The sequence below is a fragment of the Pimephales promelas genome, chromosome 19 (assembly GCF_988280905.1).
Source record: "Pimephales promelas chromosome 19, fPimPro1.hap1.1, whole genome shotgun sequence".
NCBI lineage: Eukaryota > Metazoa > Chordata > Actinopteri > Cypriniformes > Leuciscidae > Pimephales > Pimephales promelas.
In genome coordinates, this window is record NC_142787.1 from 17,567,539 (window position 1) to 17,586,625 (window position 19,087).

Sequence of the window (19,087 nt, forward strand, 5' to 3'; positions counted from 1 at the left end):
ATTTTTATATTATACATTTTAAATGCAATGCCATACTTCATTAATACTTAATAAAAATAGAAAATGTTGATTCTTAATCAGCTAATGCTTATAATTAGACTCAACATTTTCAAATATCAGCAGATGAATTAATTTTTCAATAATTGAAACATTTCAAGAAATTTATAATTTATCAAATAAAAAAAGCATAGTGAAAATAACAAGCATAAATCTTATCATCATACAAATACTATAGGATACTTGTGGAACTGGATAAGAATCATAGAGGAAAAAATAGCAAGTAAAACTCTCTAACAAAGTACCACACAGAGAAAAAGGACCCAACCAGTCTCCTATCTTTCTAACAGTAGGCTATAGAGCAGAAAGGAACTTAGTTTTGAGAAGGTCCCTCCCTCTGTGTCCGCATTAGAGAGAGAGTTTGCACGTATGTCAGAGGGACTATGGTGGAGGGCTGGTGAAGATGATGGCAGCTCTCTGCGAGGATGGCACATATGGACTCAATTGTGGTCGCAAGAGCGACAGAGTATCAGTTTTACATGTCAAACTGACAGAATCAGCCTTTAAAGCGCTAGAAAATTACCAAAACTGTAAGGTGAGTGCTGGAAAACTTACAGTTTTATAGAGAGAAAAGAGCAGCGAGAGCTTGCTCGCCCACAAAAAGCCTTAGTGTCAAATAATCATGTTTTATTTCTCTCTAAACAGTAGAACATCTCTTAAAAGTTGATAATTGTTTTCAGTCGGTTAATGTCCTTGCAGAATTGATTGGAAAATGTTTTTTAATAAAGAAAAAAGACTCTAGGGAGTGAGCATTATGCCAACACACCATTACCTGCTATGAACTCTCTGTATGTAATTTGAACACTAAAAACCACATTTAATGAATTTGTATACATGTTTGAAGTCTCAGTAATTGCTAGAGCTTATTTAAACTGGATAAAGCGATGATGTTGTGTAGGTTGTGTGTTTTATTGTATTTTATCCTCGAAATGTGAGCTACAATGCTAACGGTTAGATAAAACTTTCTATACAAACGAATAACGTCGATTCAGCTGTCTGTCATTTCGACATCTTGATCATTTTAGTTGGTTTACAGACTCTGTAACGTAATTATTTCGTGTTACATACGAAAAAGTATTTGGGTTAGACAAAAATTAAAGTTTGGTGAGCTAGCTGATAGCATGGCTAATGTTTCTAACGTTAGCTGGCAGTCCTCCAACAATGATTAAGTTCATAAATGTGGCGATATTTTTGTTGTTTGTTTTACATTCACGACACTTAGTCCAAATAAACATGGGTTAGAGACACAATGAAACACTAAATATTGTTGCTGAGCTAGCTAGTTAGCTTGGAATAGTTATACACACCTGAGGAGTTTGATTTATCAAGATAAATTGTTGTTTTATTACATAACCGTCGTTTATCATGTGCTAGGCATCCATATTTATCTTAAAAAACACAGCAGATAAGTTATTTTTCACTAGAAATTAGTCTTTTTGCTTTTGATGTGTGACAAAGTGGGGAAACCCATTACTCTGGCTTGTACATTTTTAATAGTGCACAAATTATCTTTCATGTAATTTTGATAAAATCTCCTAAACTACTCCTGCCCACAAACGATGTATGATTCTTTCCATTTGGGTCCTTCAAGTGAGTAGTAGTACAATGCATGAGTTAGATGTGTAAAACTGTAATGAATAGGCCTAGCCTATGTCACTAAGATAAGGAAATTGATAAAAACAAAAAAGACCTTCTGGGCATTTCTATCATTTCAAAAGCCTGAAAGAGTTTCTACTGGCTTACTAGGAGAAATCAGGCAGCTTCAATGAAGAGCTGCATTGTCTGGATTTTTTTTTAAAGCTCTACACTGCTCAAAGTGCTTACGAGGCAGTGTTTGACTTAAAGCTATAGCTGGCCCGTTGTAAAAAAGAAGGGGAAAAAAACTGTGCGCTGGGTTCATAGAGATGGTTCGTTCAATCCTGGAAGGCCAAATCCAGCTAAACGTTTAGGCCCAAGATTTGCTTTAGGTTGGAATGATTGGACCTAACCACCAATGCAGGTGAATGTCCAGGCCACATATAAAGTTAGTCAACCCATTTAGTTTGGAATTCCTCTAAAAAGAGTTAAGTTGAACCTTGAAGCTTGTTTGGGACTAAATTTAGCTTCATAATCCATCAAGTTCCTGGCTGCTTTAGACTGGCAATGTTTCTGTTTGTCTTTGTTGATTAGGACTTGCAGTTTGGTTGATACTCAAAATGTTACAACACACCATCGGCGAGGCCAGCTGAATGAGTCTTAAAGGGATAGTACACCCAAAAATTATTTACTCTCCCTCAAATTGTTCCAAACCTGTATGACGTTATTTCTTCTGCTGAACACAAAAGAAGATATTTTGAAGAATGTTGGTAACCAAACAGTTTTGGGGCTTCCAAAGTATTTTGTTTCCATACTATGGAAGTCAATGGTGCGCATAAACTGGTTGGTAACCGACATTCTTTAAAATACCTTTATTCATACAGGTTTGACTTTGAAACAACTTGAGGGTGAGTAAATGATGACAGAACTTTAATTTTTGGGTGAACTAGCCTATCCTTTTAAGCTCAGTGCTCACCAAAAGACGCATACAATTCCTTTGATTTAATCTAGGACTATTGTGTTTATTAATATTCTAAATGAGAATTTTTTTTATATAAATAGATCTTGTTTTTTTTTTACCTTCAGTTTAAGTAGGACATTTTTGTCTTTTTGGTAAATATTTGTATTCATCTCTAATTTATTCTCATATCAGTTTTAGTGCTTATTTGTGTCAGTCGCCAAGGTTTCAATGTTCATTTAACTTAAGTTTAAGATTTTCATCTAATATTTATATTAGGCATGTTACTATTTCTGTCAACAAAGGTGATTTATGAATATTTTAGTTTGAGCAAAGTACTTGCCGTTCAGTTGAAAATATCTTACGTGTTCAAAAAATGCTATGACGAAATATTAAAGCACTACAGAAGGTTGCATAACAATCTTGTGTATGAAATGTGAGCTAATGTAAAGAATGTACTGTAGTGATCATATCATGCAGGGCTTAGTGTTCTCCTATATTAATCAGATAATAGTCAGGGATTACTTTAGTTCATCCTTACCATACCTGCTCTAGCTTTGGCATTATGCTGCAATATAGGCAAGAATGCTCAATATGCTTTGTGTCTTCAGCTAGCTTGATTCACTGACCAGAATTGGGTATTTACAGTGTCTTGGCACATGTTGTTATGTTCCAGATCTGTTTGTCTTTCAGCTACCGTTTTTAGCTGAGCTCGTGGTTAATCATTATTCGTCTCTCGGTAATGGGACAATACAGTTGGGCCAAAGACAGGGAATGCGTGAACCTCAGTGATGATCCTGGAGCCGTGCCTTATCTCTTTCATCGCTGTAAATTTTGAAAATAGATCTCAAGTTGCAAAAGCATGTCTGTATTTATTTGTAGTGTTTGATTTACTAAGGAAGCCATTTTAACTACATTGCCTGTTTCCGTCACTTGTGGTTTTCCTGCGAAATTTATGTTGGACATCAAGTTTCGAAACGTGTGACTTGACGAAGCAGCACCATAAAGTTGTTAAAGTCAGATATTGAAATGTATTAAAATGACACTGGACCGCATAGCCCAGAAATATGCAAATGTGTGTCATAGATGAATTTTACTATCTTAATTATGCACGATTAAATGGAAAGTGGTGCTTTATTATTTGCATATAGCATTGTGTCCGTGACCCTGACTCAGCACAGATGTGCAACCCTGTTTTAAGAGTTGAGAACCACTGGTTTAGGTTTCCAAATCATGAGTGTTTAATCGCACTTCTTCCTACTCCTGTGTAATGTGATCTGATCTAGTCTGTGTGCAAGTGTGCTTGGGGGGTGGGGGGTTGTGATCTGGTTAAACAAGCCTTTAGAGATGGAGGAGGCTTTGGGAAGTATTTGAATATAACTAAAGGTGTGTGGTTGCTAGGAAGTAAAGAGTTTGGTGTATGTACATGCATCTGTTCCTTTAACAATTTAATGAATTCTGCACAGAATGTACTCTAAACATGGTATGTACTGTAAAATAAAATCAAGTGGAATTGAAAGTTCAAGTCGAGTGTGTTGAATTGAGGGATATGGTATTTTTTGCTGTGTAATCTAGTTGTAAACTGCACATTTTTAGAGAAGTAGTAAGTCTTGCTGGTAACCATGCAGAAAATGCACATACTCTAACTGTGCACACTATACACACTATTGAGCACATTAATCTTGCTGCATTTCATAGTTTTTTTTAATTAAATTAGCAGATACCCATGTGGTCACTTGTATTTGAATGTTTTGCTAGATTAAAGCTACACTGTGTGATTTTTACCCCCATCTAGCGGTGAAAAGGTATATGACCATCCAGTGAATATTAGTTTGTGTACCTCTCAATTCCGATTTCGTTTTAAATCCTATGGTGGCCAATGTAGTCCAAGATTAACATGGCTTCCAGTTCGACCTCGTCCATGAGTGTTCAAACGCGAAAGGCGAAGCTTGAATTAACGGGGATGTCCCTCTTTGGCTAATGTACTTTCAAGATGGTGGGGCAACATGGCGACTGACATTAGAACCCCTTACCCGTATATATTTTCAATGGCATATTATACACTCACGAGAATACTTTATTACTTGAACGAAGTAAATATACATTAATGAGCACATATATTTTTAAAAGAACTAAGTGTTTTTAGCTAAGAATAAACTAAAAGAGTTACACAGTGTAGCTTTAAATTACTTTTTAGCGGCAGGTTTCATTTATGAATTAGTTGACATGAATATTCTCATCTTTTCCAGAATGCACCATTCCCACAGGCGACGATACGTTTTCAGGGTCTTCAAGGGGTAAGTTGACTTTCCATTACTTGTGGAATAGACCCATTGATATGAGTTTTACAGTGTCTGAATGAGTATCATCACCTGCTGAAGGGTGTGAATTACTCAAAGCACCCTTCTGGACCTTTTGTCTTTATAGAGAGCCCTGAGCCTTCTGTAGTTTAATTGGGAGGTATCTCACTTTTACACTGAAAGCACCCGTTTAACATCTGACCCTGCTGACAACATGCTGTAGTTTACTTCAGACACTGTGTTACTATAAATACTGGGTCGGCGAGTACGGTTCCGGTTTTACGCCCATGAATACTCTCTCTAAATACATAGTCTACTTAAATAACTAGTGTCTGACTGTTCTGTCACAATGAGTCTGTTTTAAAACTGCCTTGTAGCTCATCTTAGACGAGATCCATCAACAGTGACGGATCCTCGTAGGTGAATTATTTATAACGCTCTACATGGGTGCCAGTTCCTTTAACTGTCAGTCAAACACATCTTAATGAGAAATGGTCAAAAGACTTGACTCATGCTGACTGTTGATTCCAATAGTTTTGCATTAGCATGTTGCTATGCTAATAGCCCTCAACACAGAAAATAAATACAAGAAATTACAAAGTGATTGGCAGTGTTGTTTTAGTATTATTTATATACTATTATAGTTTATAATATATATATATAGTATTTGTTAATATCTTGATTTTTTTATGTTTTCATTTTAGTTTTAGTTTACGTCTCTTATGGTGGTTATGGCTTTTTTATATATAATTTTTTGTTACTTTGTTCATTTCTATTTAGATCCATTTTATTTTTTTGTACCTCAACTTAAACATTTTATCTAAGTTATTTAGGCAACAGTTCTAATTTGTTATTTTTTTAAGCTTAGGTTTGAAATATTGGTGATTAGTAGTCAGACAGGACTGTTTTTAACAATAGTTATCAGTATTTAGTGAATTTGTGAAATAAAAGCATTTATAACTGTGATTTCTCTCAACTCTGACATATTGTCATTGTGGGATTGACTACTTAATGAAGGAGAAATGCAATGATACCTTAAAATGTGTCCAAAACTAGGTATAAGGCAGCATAATGACTGCTTTTTGAAACAGCCAAAAAATAAAAACCTAAGATGCCTTAAATTACTGTCTAGGTACAGTAGCAATCTAATATTAGTTGTAGATTATTATAAATTTTTTGAATGATGATGATGATGATTATGACGATTACCTTTAAGCATTCAAATAATTAAACTTGTTTTTATCTCCACCCCTTCAGCGCATTAAAATCCCAACAACAGATGCTTCCGATGGCTCTCAAAACTTCGATTTTTATCTGTCCAACTACGGAAAAGACAATCCTCAAGGAAGCTTTGAGTGTATCCACCAGTACATATCTAGGTAAGGGTACAGTGAATTTCTTGTCAAAAACTACTGCTCATTTTGCTGTTGTATTTCATTTTTAACTGTTCTGTGCCTGTTAGCTCTGGGGTCCCCAATCTGTCCTCCTTGGGAACGATTCAGGACAAAATGACAGTATGTGCCACCAATGACTCCTACCAGGTGACCAAAGAGCGCGTGACCAAAGCAGAGGAGGATAAAGTCAAGAACAGCACCAAATTCATCAAACCCGGAGGACCGTTCAGAGGTTTGATATTAATCCAAGGCATTTTATCTCCTGTAACATGCACATACAAACACATTCTGGTCATGTAGATAAGGGGAGTACCCAGTATTCCATTAATCCTAAATTAAAAAAAACCCTATGTTAACAATTGAACATGTAAAAAGCCCACAAAGGAATCTCACTGGATTTTTTTTGTTTGTTCTTGTTCCAGTTAATTTAGCATTTCAAGCATTTCTATTTTAATTTCAGCCTAGTTTCAGCCGAGATGTTTCTGTTTCAAGATTATCTACACAGGATGTGGTTTTCTTTTCGGTTTCTGTTTTCATTTCCATTTTGGATCTGCGTGTAGTACAACGTTACATGAGTTTGCTCATTTTTTTTTACATTGGAATGGATTTATACAAAATAATAATTTTGTGATCTCCCATCAATCAGGTCACATAGACCTCTAACATTTGCCCAGTTCAATTGTCCCTGAGCACGTAACCATGTGCGTTAAACCAATTGGGAGCTTTAGAGAGAGTGATGTATGGATTAGGGTCAAGAGAAAAAAGCAAGTAAAAGTTGATCCTATTTATCTCACTGGCTAAGTCGTGGTCCACCCATGCCTCTGAGATTACCAGTGTGCCCCAGAATTTATTGTGAAGTGAAAAGTAACATACTGAATCATTCAAATCTTATATGGGTATTGTCACCTGCAATGACACCTGCTTAGGTTGTTAAATGAAAGCAGCCATTCTTGCTTTTTAAAAACTGCAGGGGAAAGACATTGCTGCAACCCTAGAGACCCGCTTTAACTCATGTTTTAAAACAGGTATCACAATTTAGGAAAAAAAAGAGAACCCTTGAGGGTTTTTAAAGTGTCTTTAACTAACACTCAAATGCAGCTCATTATATTTCACCCCATCTAGGCACAACCTGTCTCTCAGCACCTGTTCAGCTGTCACTCCCCTCTGGGAGCCCCTGAGCTCCGCACCACAGCTGGCAAAACTGGAAAAGTTAGTTTCACTCCCCTCCCTCGGCACTGAGCCGCAGGAGAGGACTGATCGGGTGCTTGCACATTTTTCACAGCAAAAGGAAGAACAAGAAAAGAAAGGCTTTGCAGCAGCTGGTGCTCAGGAAGCCTAGTCACACTCTTTTGTTTGTGTGGTTAATCTGAGAGAAACATGCAAGAGTTCAAAATTGTGCAGATTTGCTGTATTATTCTAAGTTGAAAAGATCCTCCCTTCCTCGATTCCTCCCAGTCTGCTGTACACTGCTACATATGTGACTGCCAAAGCTTATTATCCACTGACGCAAGAGTTTCACCTGACTGGCAGGAGGTGAGACAGTGAAAGTTTGTATCTGGATGTCATCTAGTCATCGGCACATGTTCGGGCAAACCGAGGGAGAGTAGGATGGTTAAAGAGTCGCTACTCTTAATCTTTAAAATTACTTTTTGATGAAACTTTTCTGAGGCTCATATAGGTACTTCAGTATTGTTTGGAGAGTGTCAGAAGCATTGGTACTATATTTTGGTACAATACTAAAATAAACACTACTCGGTATGTTATCAATGTGCTGTCTGAGTAACAAGCGGCTCCTTTAAAATGTTCCCATGGTTAATTTCAAAACTCGAATCAATTGTCTAAACGCTAATAAAAAAAAAAACATGAGATATAATTAATTGACATGAATGTTGCAAAATTAATTGTGCTCAATTAAAATTGAATGTGCAGTTTCTGACTTGTATTCCTTGGTTATCTTTTGACCTTTTCACAGTAGAGAAATTGAGCGGTATTATGGCCGTTTCACACAGAAATGAGCGCCACGGTTTTTAGAATGCCATGTCATGCGTGAGATGCTGCAACGGTTAAAGACGTCCGTGTATTGCGATTTTTTTTTTTTTTTTTTTTTTTTTTTTTTTTACATAGAAAATAAATGGAAAAGTAGCACATTGGAATGGTAAAAACATATTCTGGCACCTTAGACAGTATTACCCACCAATGGAAATGATATACCATCTAGACACTTGGTTTAGCACTAATCCTACATATTTCCACACATAATATTCCAGTGTTAGTAAAGCAGTGCTAAGAGACTTTGACAGAAATCCTTATAATAAATTTAGCTGTTTTAACTACTTCTCTGATTGGCCATCTCTCTGTGAATGTTTTTTTTTTTATAGACAAAAAAATCCAGCATCGAAAACCGGCCCCTTCAGCCCCCGACCCGGCTCCAGAGAGGAAGCAGACCACCCCCCTTAACCCAGCCAATACCATCCGCAAGTGCCTTACCAACAACCCCGTATCACAACGTCCGTACCGGGACCGCGTCATTCACCTCCTGGCCCTGCGCTCCTACAAGAAGCTAGAGGTGCTCGCCAGACTCCAAAGAGATGGCATCAGCCAGAAAGATCGCAACTCTATGGGCACAACACTACACCAGGTGAGAGAGGGATTGGGGAGTGGAACCAGTTTAGTTCTCTGGATTAAAGCAAAAAGTTAAGCTCAATTGACAGCTGGTTTAATGTTAATTCAACACGCAATTCATTTCCACTTTCCTTTGAGATTTTAGATCCTATGCTCACCAAGACTGCATTTATGACTTAAAATACAGTAAAACTGTGAAATATTATTAGTTTAAAATGACAGTCTATAATATATTTAATGTAATTTATATCTGTCATGGGAAATCTGAATTTTCAGCATAATTTATCCAGTCTTCAGTGTCGCATGCTCCTTCAGAAATCATTCTAATGTGCTGATTTGCTGCTCAATAAAACATTTATCAATGTTGAAAACAGTTGTGCGGGTTAATATGGCGTAAACCTTGATACATTTTTTTTTTCAAAAGAATAGTAGTTATTTAAAAGGTTTTTTTTACTTTAGTCACTTTTGATCAATTTAATGCATCTTTACTGAATATAAATGAATATAAATATTAATTGTTATTAACTTTTGATTTTTTTAAATGTTTATTATTAAAGTTAATATTTAAAAGTTTATTAAACTTTTAAATTTTAATAAACTTTTGAATGGTAGTGTACCAACCTAGTAAAGTAGTAAAACCTTAAAATGGCTGTAAAAAGGAGTTTAATGAAGTTAAACTTAACAGTAGTTTTGACACATGTTTTTTTGTTTTGTTTTTACAAAATGGTTTAAATCCTCAAATTGTCCCCATTCACTTCCATTGTAAGTACCTCACTTTGCCTCTTTTTTTTTTAAAGGAGACAAGTGATGAGTCAAAATAATCAACATTATGCTGAAAGTGCTGTTGATTACATTTTAAAGTCCCCATGAAATCAAAATTGACCATATTCAGTACTTTGTTTGCCTAAATTGATCGTTTTGTGGTGAACAATTCATACATGCAAGTCAATCCACACAAAAAAAATTTTTGGCTTCGTAATCTTTAATCAAATTTTTTTATTCAACCCCCATATTCTTTAATATGTTTATAGAGCAAGATGCCTGACTAGAAAGTAGGGCTGAACAATTGATTGCATTTGCGATTATATCGCGATATGATGAAACGCAATTTTGTAATCGCAAAAGCTGCGATTACCATGGTGATTAAACTGGTCACGTGATGCGCGAGAGAAAAGCAGTCAACTTGGCACGATATGCATATAGGTCTGGCATACAGGAAAGAACAGTTTATTTTTAATGTATGTCACATTGTGTTATTTATCCCCTCTCCAACAATTCTGGATCGATTCAAAGAATTTCAGAATCGAGTCTGAGCGTAGTTTTTAAACACAGATGCGTGATGACGCTGCGCATGCTTTAGAAACAATTTTGCTTGCTTCTAATTCCTCTCTCTCACATACAAGACACTGCTCGAAAGTTTGGGATTTAACCGAATTACAAGGACATTCGCAGGCTTCATTGCACAGGTTTTGCCGCTTTACTTGATGTTATAACGTTACTCTTGGCCGCCGGGACTTTCCTTACAAATGCTCCACAAAGGCATTATTTATGTCTTTTGGAATGCAGTTGGCTTATATATTAAAAATATGAAAATCACTGAGAAGGCTGCTTTCATTTTAAAATACTTGCGTGCACTTTTTTTGAAGAGCGCTCGTGCATGCGGCTGTGAGTGACTCGTTGGTTAAATTTACTTGCATCTCAAAATGCTTTTATGACGAGAAATGAATATAAACATGGTCAGTTATATCTTAAACCAACAGGACAAACCACATTTACAATTTCAAAAGAGATATGTTAATTTGTGTGAATGCAGCTTATCGTATTTAAACTGAGGGGGGGGAATCACTCCAGCTCTTGAATGAAAAACATTCAGACAGCGTACTTTTAAATACTGAAAGCACTCTTTGTTTATTGCTTGTAATGCTTTTTTGTTCCTCTTTATTTACTAGCGTTTATATTTTGAAGCGATATTAGTTTATATAGCCTATTTAAAATTCTAAACATGTAATTGGTTTAATTAAATGTTTATATATATATATATATATATATATATATATATGTATTTTTACATATGTAATTAAATACATATTTTAAGTGTTAAGATTAATTAATAAGAAAAAAATTAGATCAGAAGGTAAAGAACTTAAAGTACTTGCATATTAAATCGCAAACGCAATATTGGTTAAAAAAAGAAATCGCAATTAGATTATTTTCCATAATCGTTCAGCCCTACTAGAAAGGCATTAATTGCACTTAAATTGCTGTGCAAGTTCTTTGAATGCAGCTCGAGGACTGTCATAATCATTCATATCAGTTCAGGATAGGTGACAGAGACTTGAAGCATAGTTAGTATCAAATCACAGCTGTGATCTAATAGGCTACTGACTCATGGCACTTTTGCAGAAGTACAGTGTCGCATAATGCATGTCCTCATTTAACAGCCCAAACACAAAGACTTGCATTCACCACAGCTGAATGTATAGCACGTGGGAAATTAGGCAACCATAAATTAACCTTATTAGTGTAATTATGCACATGCATGCTTAAACAGCTCACATGCCGAAGAGACCTGCATAGTTCATTTCAGTTGATACAAGGTCTTGCTGTTGACAGAAGTCATATTTGAATGGCTTTTGTCATCAAAAAGGGTAAAAAGAGAAATTTTGGTTCTCCCCACTAGTTTCTAAAGAGAAATATCACGGTTCTCATCACTTTCTATCACGTATAGAAGGAATTTATTCAGTCTTTGAATAAGGAAGTATGAAAACAGCTTCTCTCCTTCTTTAGAAATGAAGGAAAGACTGAGAATCTGAAACGGTCCCCCTTGTTGGGTTGTAATGTAAGAAGTAACACTATATCCCTTTGCCTTACTGTCCATTTGCATTACTATTTATAGTGCGTGTGTGTGTGTGTGTGTGTGTGTGTGTGTGTGTGTGTATCTGTCGCTCTTAAGTATGCCGACTTAAACAAGGATGCAAAGTGTTAATTCTCCTGTCTATCAAATGTGTACAAGTAGTTAAAACAGTATTGGTCATTTTATATTTTTACATTAAATGAGAATTTACTACATTTTTACAGTTTAAGACGAGCTAGGTTCATATTTTATTCAGTGCTTGTTTAAAAATCAAGCTTGCTTTAGAAAGCACCACTAATTAAATGAAATATGGCACAAATTAAATGATTTTTTTTTTTCATTTAAAAAAAAATAAAACTGGTCCTTTTAAAAAAACTTTCTATGTCTTGTATATTAATCAAAGGAAAAGCAATTAACGCAATATTTTCCATTCCAATAGGTGGCCAATCTAAACCCTAAGGATAACTCATATTCGCTGAAAGACTTTATTTTCCGTGAGGTCCAGAGGGATTGGCCGGGCTATACGGAGGATGAACGGGTTCAGGTTGACAGGATCCTGGCACGGTAAGATTTGCGGGTCACTTGCAATTAAAAGAAGAATGACTTTGTAATTGAACATGAATCGTTTTTGAGATCCAGTACAAGAGATCTAAATAGTTTTTTTTGCAAAGCTTGAATTAGTTTAATTTTGTCTCCCTCCAACAGTAAATTGGGCTTGAATTTAGAGTCTGTCTCATCCAGCAGCCCAACCAAAGAGCCAACATCCCCACTGGTATGCCACATACATAAACATATTTCTATATATCTTATTATATGTTAATTATTCATATATGCATATTCACACACACACACACACATATTTGTATATTCAATCATGGCAACTGTCAAAATAGTTTTAGCTTGTGTTTGGAATATGGCAATGTTAATGTATTTGGTCTTAGATGACTAAATCTGCTATGCTGCTGCTGATTTTTGCGACTGCTAATAGAGACAGTGACACGCCTCTTGAGCATGTAAGATATGCTGCTGCTGCTGCATGAATAGATGTACATAAATCCCGTAGGTGGAACTGGGGGAGGTGGAGGGTTTCAGAGTACTACCCTTCAGCAAACACTGAACCAGACTATTTAAATATTAAGCAAGTGGCCACATTGGCTGCAGGATCAGCAGAGTTTGTACCATGCAGCAGTGATGTCATTTCTTGCAGATTGGATGTAAAGGACCTAACAGTCTGCGCCCTCTGAAGGCAGCATAAACAACATATACTTTATTTTATATTAATATAAAATTACTTTTTTTTACATAATATAAACTATTTTTCTATATGTTTAGCTTCATACAAAAATAGTCACTCTTTGCATTTCCATGAAATTTCCAGAAACAAGAATAATGTTTTTGTTCTATTCAGAAACAGCAACCTGAGGCCGACTTCATCGATCCTCTGATGTCTAAGAAGCCTCGAATCTCCCATCTCAGTAACCGAGGACCTCCCTCGTCTGGTCGTCATCCTTCGGAAACTGGGGACAAAAAACCTGCACCCACGGCAGCCTGCCCCGGACCTGCTTTTCACCCTCCACCTGTCACAGGCTCTAGTTCAAATTCCCCCAGCACGCCGGAGGGCCGGGGGTCTCAGGATCTGCCCCTGGACCAGAGCTCTATATGTGGGAACTCCTCGGAGAGCTACGCGCCCCGCAACCACACGCCTAGCCCTCCCAGCCAGCCGGTTTCCACGACCTCCCCCTCATCCTTCTCTACCTGTACTGTCTCGACAACCACCATCACCTCCACCACTACCACCAGCAGTGGCCCCCACGTTTCCTCTGCCGCGTCTCCTACAGCCAGCCGTGACGGCAATGGCAGCAAAAAGCCCAAGAAGTCCAAGAAGCACAAAGATAAAGAGAAGCGAGATGGAGAACGAGAGATGGACAAAGAAAAGGATCGGAAGAGGGATAGAGCGCATCGCAAGGAGGATCACTGTGACAAGGAAGCACAGCCCAGAAAGAAACACCGGAGTGAGGCAGAACATAAACACATTCCTGCCAACATCAGCCACGAATCGGACAAAGAAGGTTTGTTTTGCACTTCATGTTGTATTTGCGTCCTCCACATGCATTTTGTGGCATTTGCATCAATGATTAATTGATCGTTCATTTTAATGACAACAAGTCACTGAATTAATAAATCATTGAATCAAATGATTTGACAGAAAACATGCGATTTACCGAATGCCACCAATGTCTGTTAACTAAGGAATTGTAAACCGTACCAGTAAGTCAAATAACGAGACACCCCTCGCTGCAGCCTCTAGCACGATGACGTAGCTGGATGGTCCAATACGTGTTGGACCCTGTAACGCGCGCATGCGCACTAGTCAAGTCAAGTCATCTTGATTTATATATCGCTTTTAACAATTTAGATTGTTTCAAAGCAGCTTTAATTTAATGTAACAGATTGTTCATGAATAATGTTATTTTACAGCTAGTTAGTTTTGATTCTGTCGAAATGATAATTTGTTATTAAATTAGGGGATGACACTGTTCTCTCTAAACAGACTTTAAACGCGATCCTGTGATAAACGCTGATGGCACATACACATTAATAATTCATAGGCCTAGTTAGTGTAGAGAGTTGGTGAACAATCGTTGATCTTCCAAGAATACATCACGAGCGACGCTCTTATTTTCAGAGCTTTCAGAATAAAACTTTTTTTTTAATAATTGCGACTTTTTCCTTACAATTGCGAGTATACTTTTCACATACTGACTTTATTTCTCAGAATTGTGAGATATAAAGTCAGAATTGCGTGAAATAAAGCCTCAATCGTGTTATAAAGACATAATTGCTTGAAATAAAGCCTCAATCGCATGTCATAAAGACATAATTGCTTGAAATAAAGCCTCAATCGCATGTTATAATAATTGCGTGAAATAAACTAAAGCCTCAATCGCATGTTATAAAGACCGAATTAGGTGAAATAAAGCCTCAATCGCATGTTATAAAGACAGAATTAGGTAAAATAAAGCCTTAATCGCATGTTATAGAGAAAGAATTAGGTGAAATAAAGCCTCAATCGCATGTAAGGACAGAATTAGGTGAAATAAAGCCTCAATCGCATGTTATAAAGACAGAATTGCGTGAAATAAAGTCGCAATTGTGTGCTATAAAGTCAGAATTCTGACCTTTTTTCTCGCAATTCTGAATGTATAACATAAATGCGAGTTTATTATTACAAGATTTATTTTCCCCATGCTGTTATTATTTTAGCATTTTCCTTACTTATTCATCAATAATTACTTATTATTATTTAACAGTATTATACTACACAGTTTGAACATCATCTCCGTACAATATTCAGCTTACATATCACTTAAAACCAATGCATTCGAATTATAATCAGAGATCGGCACTGCGCATGCGTAAATGACGTCACCAAAACACACATCCATCCACTACGTATTGGACCGTCCAGCTACGTCATCGTGCTACAGACTGCAGCGAGGACCTCTTGCAAATAACGGCCAAATTTCAATTGATTAGCTGGATGTCTGGAATTGTGAATGAAGCACATTGTCAGGCCTGATTGATAGATTTATGCTACATTTGGCTTAGAAACATGAACTTTAGTTCACAACATCATATAGGTTATTCAGTTCCTAAAGACCCAAAGCTCATGTATTACGTGTTCTTGTGAAATGGCAGTATGGTAAATGGTAATTCATGTTTGTACGTGACTGGTGTGTCTCTTTACAGCTGGTAAAGACAAGCCTGTCAAAAGCACTGAAATGCCAATCCCAACGAAGCCTGATTACATAGTGTGAGTGAACTTTGACTACTTTGTAGTGCATGCTTCTGCATAGTGTAAGTGAACTTTGACTTGTGTATATTGTGTTTCCGCATAAACCCTCTGCATATAATTTTAATTGGATGTGTGTGTATATATTAACATATGTACACTTTTTATTTAATTTTATTATTTTTTTCTTTCAATGGACAAACTATATATAAGAAATGAACAAAATCTTGAGTCTCATTGTGTTTTTTGCTGTTTTATTCCAGTAAGTACACTGCAGTGATATCTATGGATCAGAGGCAGCACTATAAGGATGACTTCAATGCAGAATATGATGAGTATCGTATCCTTCATGCCCGTGTTGAGAGCGTTACACGTCGTTTTACAAAACTGGACAGCAGGTGTAGGCGTCTAGCTCCAGGAACTAAAGAGTATCAGGTAAAAGAACAATACTTTTTTTGCTTTAATGCTCTTAATGTGTGACATTTTCTTTATATGAAGAACTATAATTTATGTATACATTTATGCAGGCAATAAGTGTCTGTCTTTTCCTTCCAGGAAGTACATGAACAGGTGCTGCAAGAATACAAAAAAATTAAACAAGTAAGTGTAACTGAGCATGTCTTGCCCATCTGGGTCCTTTAGTAAACAAATATACTGTTAAATGAAAATATATATATATATTGAGACACTTTGTTTTACAGCATAGCCCAAACTACTATGAAGAAAAACAGCGCTGTGAGTACCTGCACAACAAACTGGCCCACATCAAAAGGCTGATCGCTGACTTCGACCAGCGGAGGGCGCAGTCCTGGCTGTAGGGCACGGGACCAAGCAAACACCTCGGCCAATCAGAGCGCTCCTCAGCCGGAGTACCATGTTTAGGGGAGTGTGGGGATCAAACAGCTCCTTATTTATTCTATTTACAGATCCCCCACTCGCCTGTTTCCCATACCTGGCCGCCTTTTATCACTCTTTTTCTGATTTTCTTTCTTTGTTCATTCTTTTTTTTTTCTTTTATTCTTCATTCTCTTTCTTTTTGAAGGACTTTTTTTGAAAGAAAAAAGACAAAGAAAAATTAAACATTCTTGAATGCAAAAAGAAAAGTTACGCAATGCAAAACCGCGGGCCTTACAACGCTTATTTCTTGAAGCCTTTTGCACAGGGGTGATCGAGCCAGTACATGTGAAAAAGTGGCCATAGAAGAGGGTGTTTCCAAGAGCCTTGAGACTTCCTTTCTCCCAGTGGCCCTGTATTTTTTTTTTTTTTTTTTTTTTTTTACAGCATCAGTATTCACGCCCACAGTGCAAATGATGCCTTAAGGTATTAATACAGACACATAACTATGTGGCATCAGTGAGACAAGCACCCGGGGCAGTGGGGAGAAGTTATGACCTGGTCGCAGGTCCACCGCACATTCATGGAGAGTGAGTGAGATAGTGAGAGAGAGAGAGAGAGTGAGTGAGAGAGAGTGAAAAATATTCAGTGTTTTTGTTCATTCTTGGGAAGGATTGTTGTGGGTCAGAAAATACAGGAAGACAGAGGCTCTAGGAAAAGGGTTTGATATATATATACTAAAAGAGGAAAAAACGGAAAACGAAAATCCAAAAAAAAAAAAGCTGCTATTTTTTTTTTTTCTTTGAACAGCCAGAGCATTCGGGATCAACCTGGCTCATGTTACATGTTCTTAATTTGGGCCTGCTCTGTTTAAGAAAATGATCCAACCATCTTAATGGCGAAGGTGCTACTGATTTATGAGGAAATGCATCGAGCAGAGGCAGACCTGTATATCCATTTCAAATGTATTCATTAATTATTGCAAGTCTCAGAGTTATTTATGAAATATGAATAGCAATATATATATTATGTTTTTTTGAATTAAAAGGAATTGCTGGAATTTTGAGTATTAAAAAAAAACTTCTCAAATTTACGTAAAAATAGAAGTCTTTATTTGACGGTATCGTGAGTGATAAACTTCTTAAAGATTAAGGGAAACATTATGTTTACAAAACCTGTGTGGTAGGAAGTTTTGCCAAAAAAAAGTAATAGTCTTATGTTGATAGTCTGGAATAAGACGCGTTTCTCTGAGCGACACTTTGGTATTTAAAAGAAGATGGTGGTCGAACACTTGTGGTGTCTTGGTAATATTTATTTTCTTTGATCTTTGTTTAGGGAAAATATCCTGAATGCAGCTGTGTGAATCAGCCTTGAAAATACCATTGCTTGCAATTATGCAAATTCTCACTGGATCAAATAACTCCAGCGTGGATTCTGATTGGCTCGTTGATTCTTGAGGCTTGCTGCATTGTATTTGCACATTTTGGGATGTCGTTTTGAGATCTGAAAACAAGTGATCTCTCTCGTCTTAGAATCATAATTATTCCATTGTTAAAAGCGGGGTGTTGTTCCCTTTGTTTTCCAGTGTTGTTAATTGAAATTTAAAAACCCGGGTGAGCCATTCTCAAATTAACCATCGACAAATGTTGGTTTTTAGTATTTGGGTTGGCAGATGGCATCTTATCTGATTTGTTCAGGGACTTCATTTGTTCTCAGACTCGCCAAGATGTTTTTGTGTGAGCTTCTGTTCATTTTAGTCCCCATTTATAGACCGATCGCAATGTCTGATTACAAACAAATCCATGTCGTCGCTATTTAACAGAAATTCAGCAGCACTTTACTTCACAGATGCTTATTTCCTCAGCTTTCAAATAGCCTCCACACTGAACCCTAAAGATTTCGGGATGACACTAAAAAGTGTTGCTTGGAAGGAAGAATGTGCATTTACACACAACCTGGTATCATTGTAATTTGGGTTGGATGGGGAACTATTTGGTGTGTGTGTGTGACCAACACTTGTATTTTTTCCCTTTGGAAGAGACTGTGCCTCTGACACCACTAAAGAGAGATGTTAATGTTGAATAATAAGCCAAGAATCTCATAACACTGTCATCTCTAGTTTTAAAAGTGGATGGGGGTTGTTTCAGACTGTAAGAGTTCCTGACCTGTCCACCTAAAATATATTAAATCAGTTCAATAAAATGTGAACTTGACAACATATCTGCTGCCTTGATTTTATTTTATTTTTCACCCACGAATGCATATGACAGCGTATTTCCACTGCAATGGTTTTGAACAGTTGCTTATTAAAACACCTGTGCGTCAAAGATCGAACTAACTAATTGTTTGGTGATAAATGTGTATGTTTTGCGATCATCTACCTGGTATTAACAGGACCAGATCAGCATAATTCAAGTGTATAGATATATCCATATTTTTTTTAGCTTTTTATTCAATTTTGTTCAAACTATTGAACATTTTGTGATGTAATTGAAAAATGTTTTGGTAGACATTTTGATTCCTCCTGACTTGAATCGTATGAATCTTTTCTCATTCAATGACTCGTTCATGCGAAATCATGCTAAAATGTTCCTATTAATATTTTTTCTTTTCATCTCTTCAGTCTGAATAAGAAATAAATATATTTCTCCACAAAAAAGTGCAATAGTCCAAGAGGAATAGGACTCCCCATGCGGTCAC

The 19,087-nt window shown here is 36.7% G+C and overlaps 1 protein-coding gene across 1 annotated transcript; it reads left to right on the forward strand.

The window, feature by feature from the left end:
* The first annotated feature begins 402 nt into the window (after positions 1-402).
* On the forward strand, positions 403-18,607 carry ell2 (elongation factor for RNA polymerase II 2). The gene is made up of 12 exons (XM_039688161.2): positions 403-592; positions 4,840-4,887; positions 6,148-6,269; positions 6,353-6,516; positions 8,663-8,922; positions 12,200-12,324; positions 12,466-12,532; positions 13,169-13,829; positions 15,511-15,574; positions 15,817-15,988; positions 16,109-16,153; positions 16,255-18,607. Exons 1-12 carry the CDS (start codon positions 461-463, stop codon positions 16,369-16,371), a joined length of 1,977 nt encoding a protein of 658 aa, XP_039544095.2. The 5' UTR covers positions 403-460; the 3' UTR covers positions 16,372-18,607.
* Positions 18,608-19,087: the final 480 nt, after the last annotated feature.

Excerpts from the sequence above, each read along its gene's own strand:
- ell2 (XM_039688161.2), top strand. The coding sequence starts at position 461 with ATGATGGCAGCTCTCTGCGAGGATGGCACATATGGACTCAATTGTGGT. Across the intron at positions 6,517-8,662 it reads ACCCGGAGGACCGTTCAGAG|ACAAAAAAATCCAGCATCGA; the intron begins GTTTGATATTAA and ends TTTTTTTTATAG. Across the intron at positions 12,325-12,465 it reads GTTGACAGGATCCTGGCACG|TAAATTGGGCTTGAATTTAG; the intron begins GTAAGATTTGCG and ends TCCCTCCAACAG.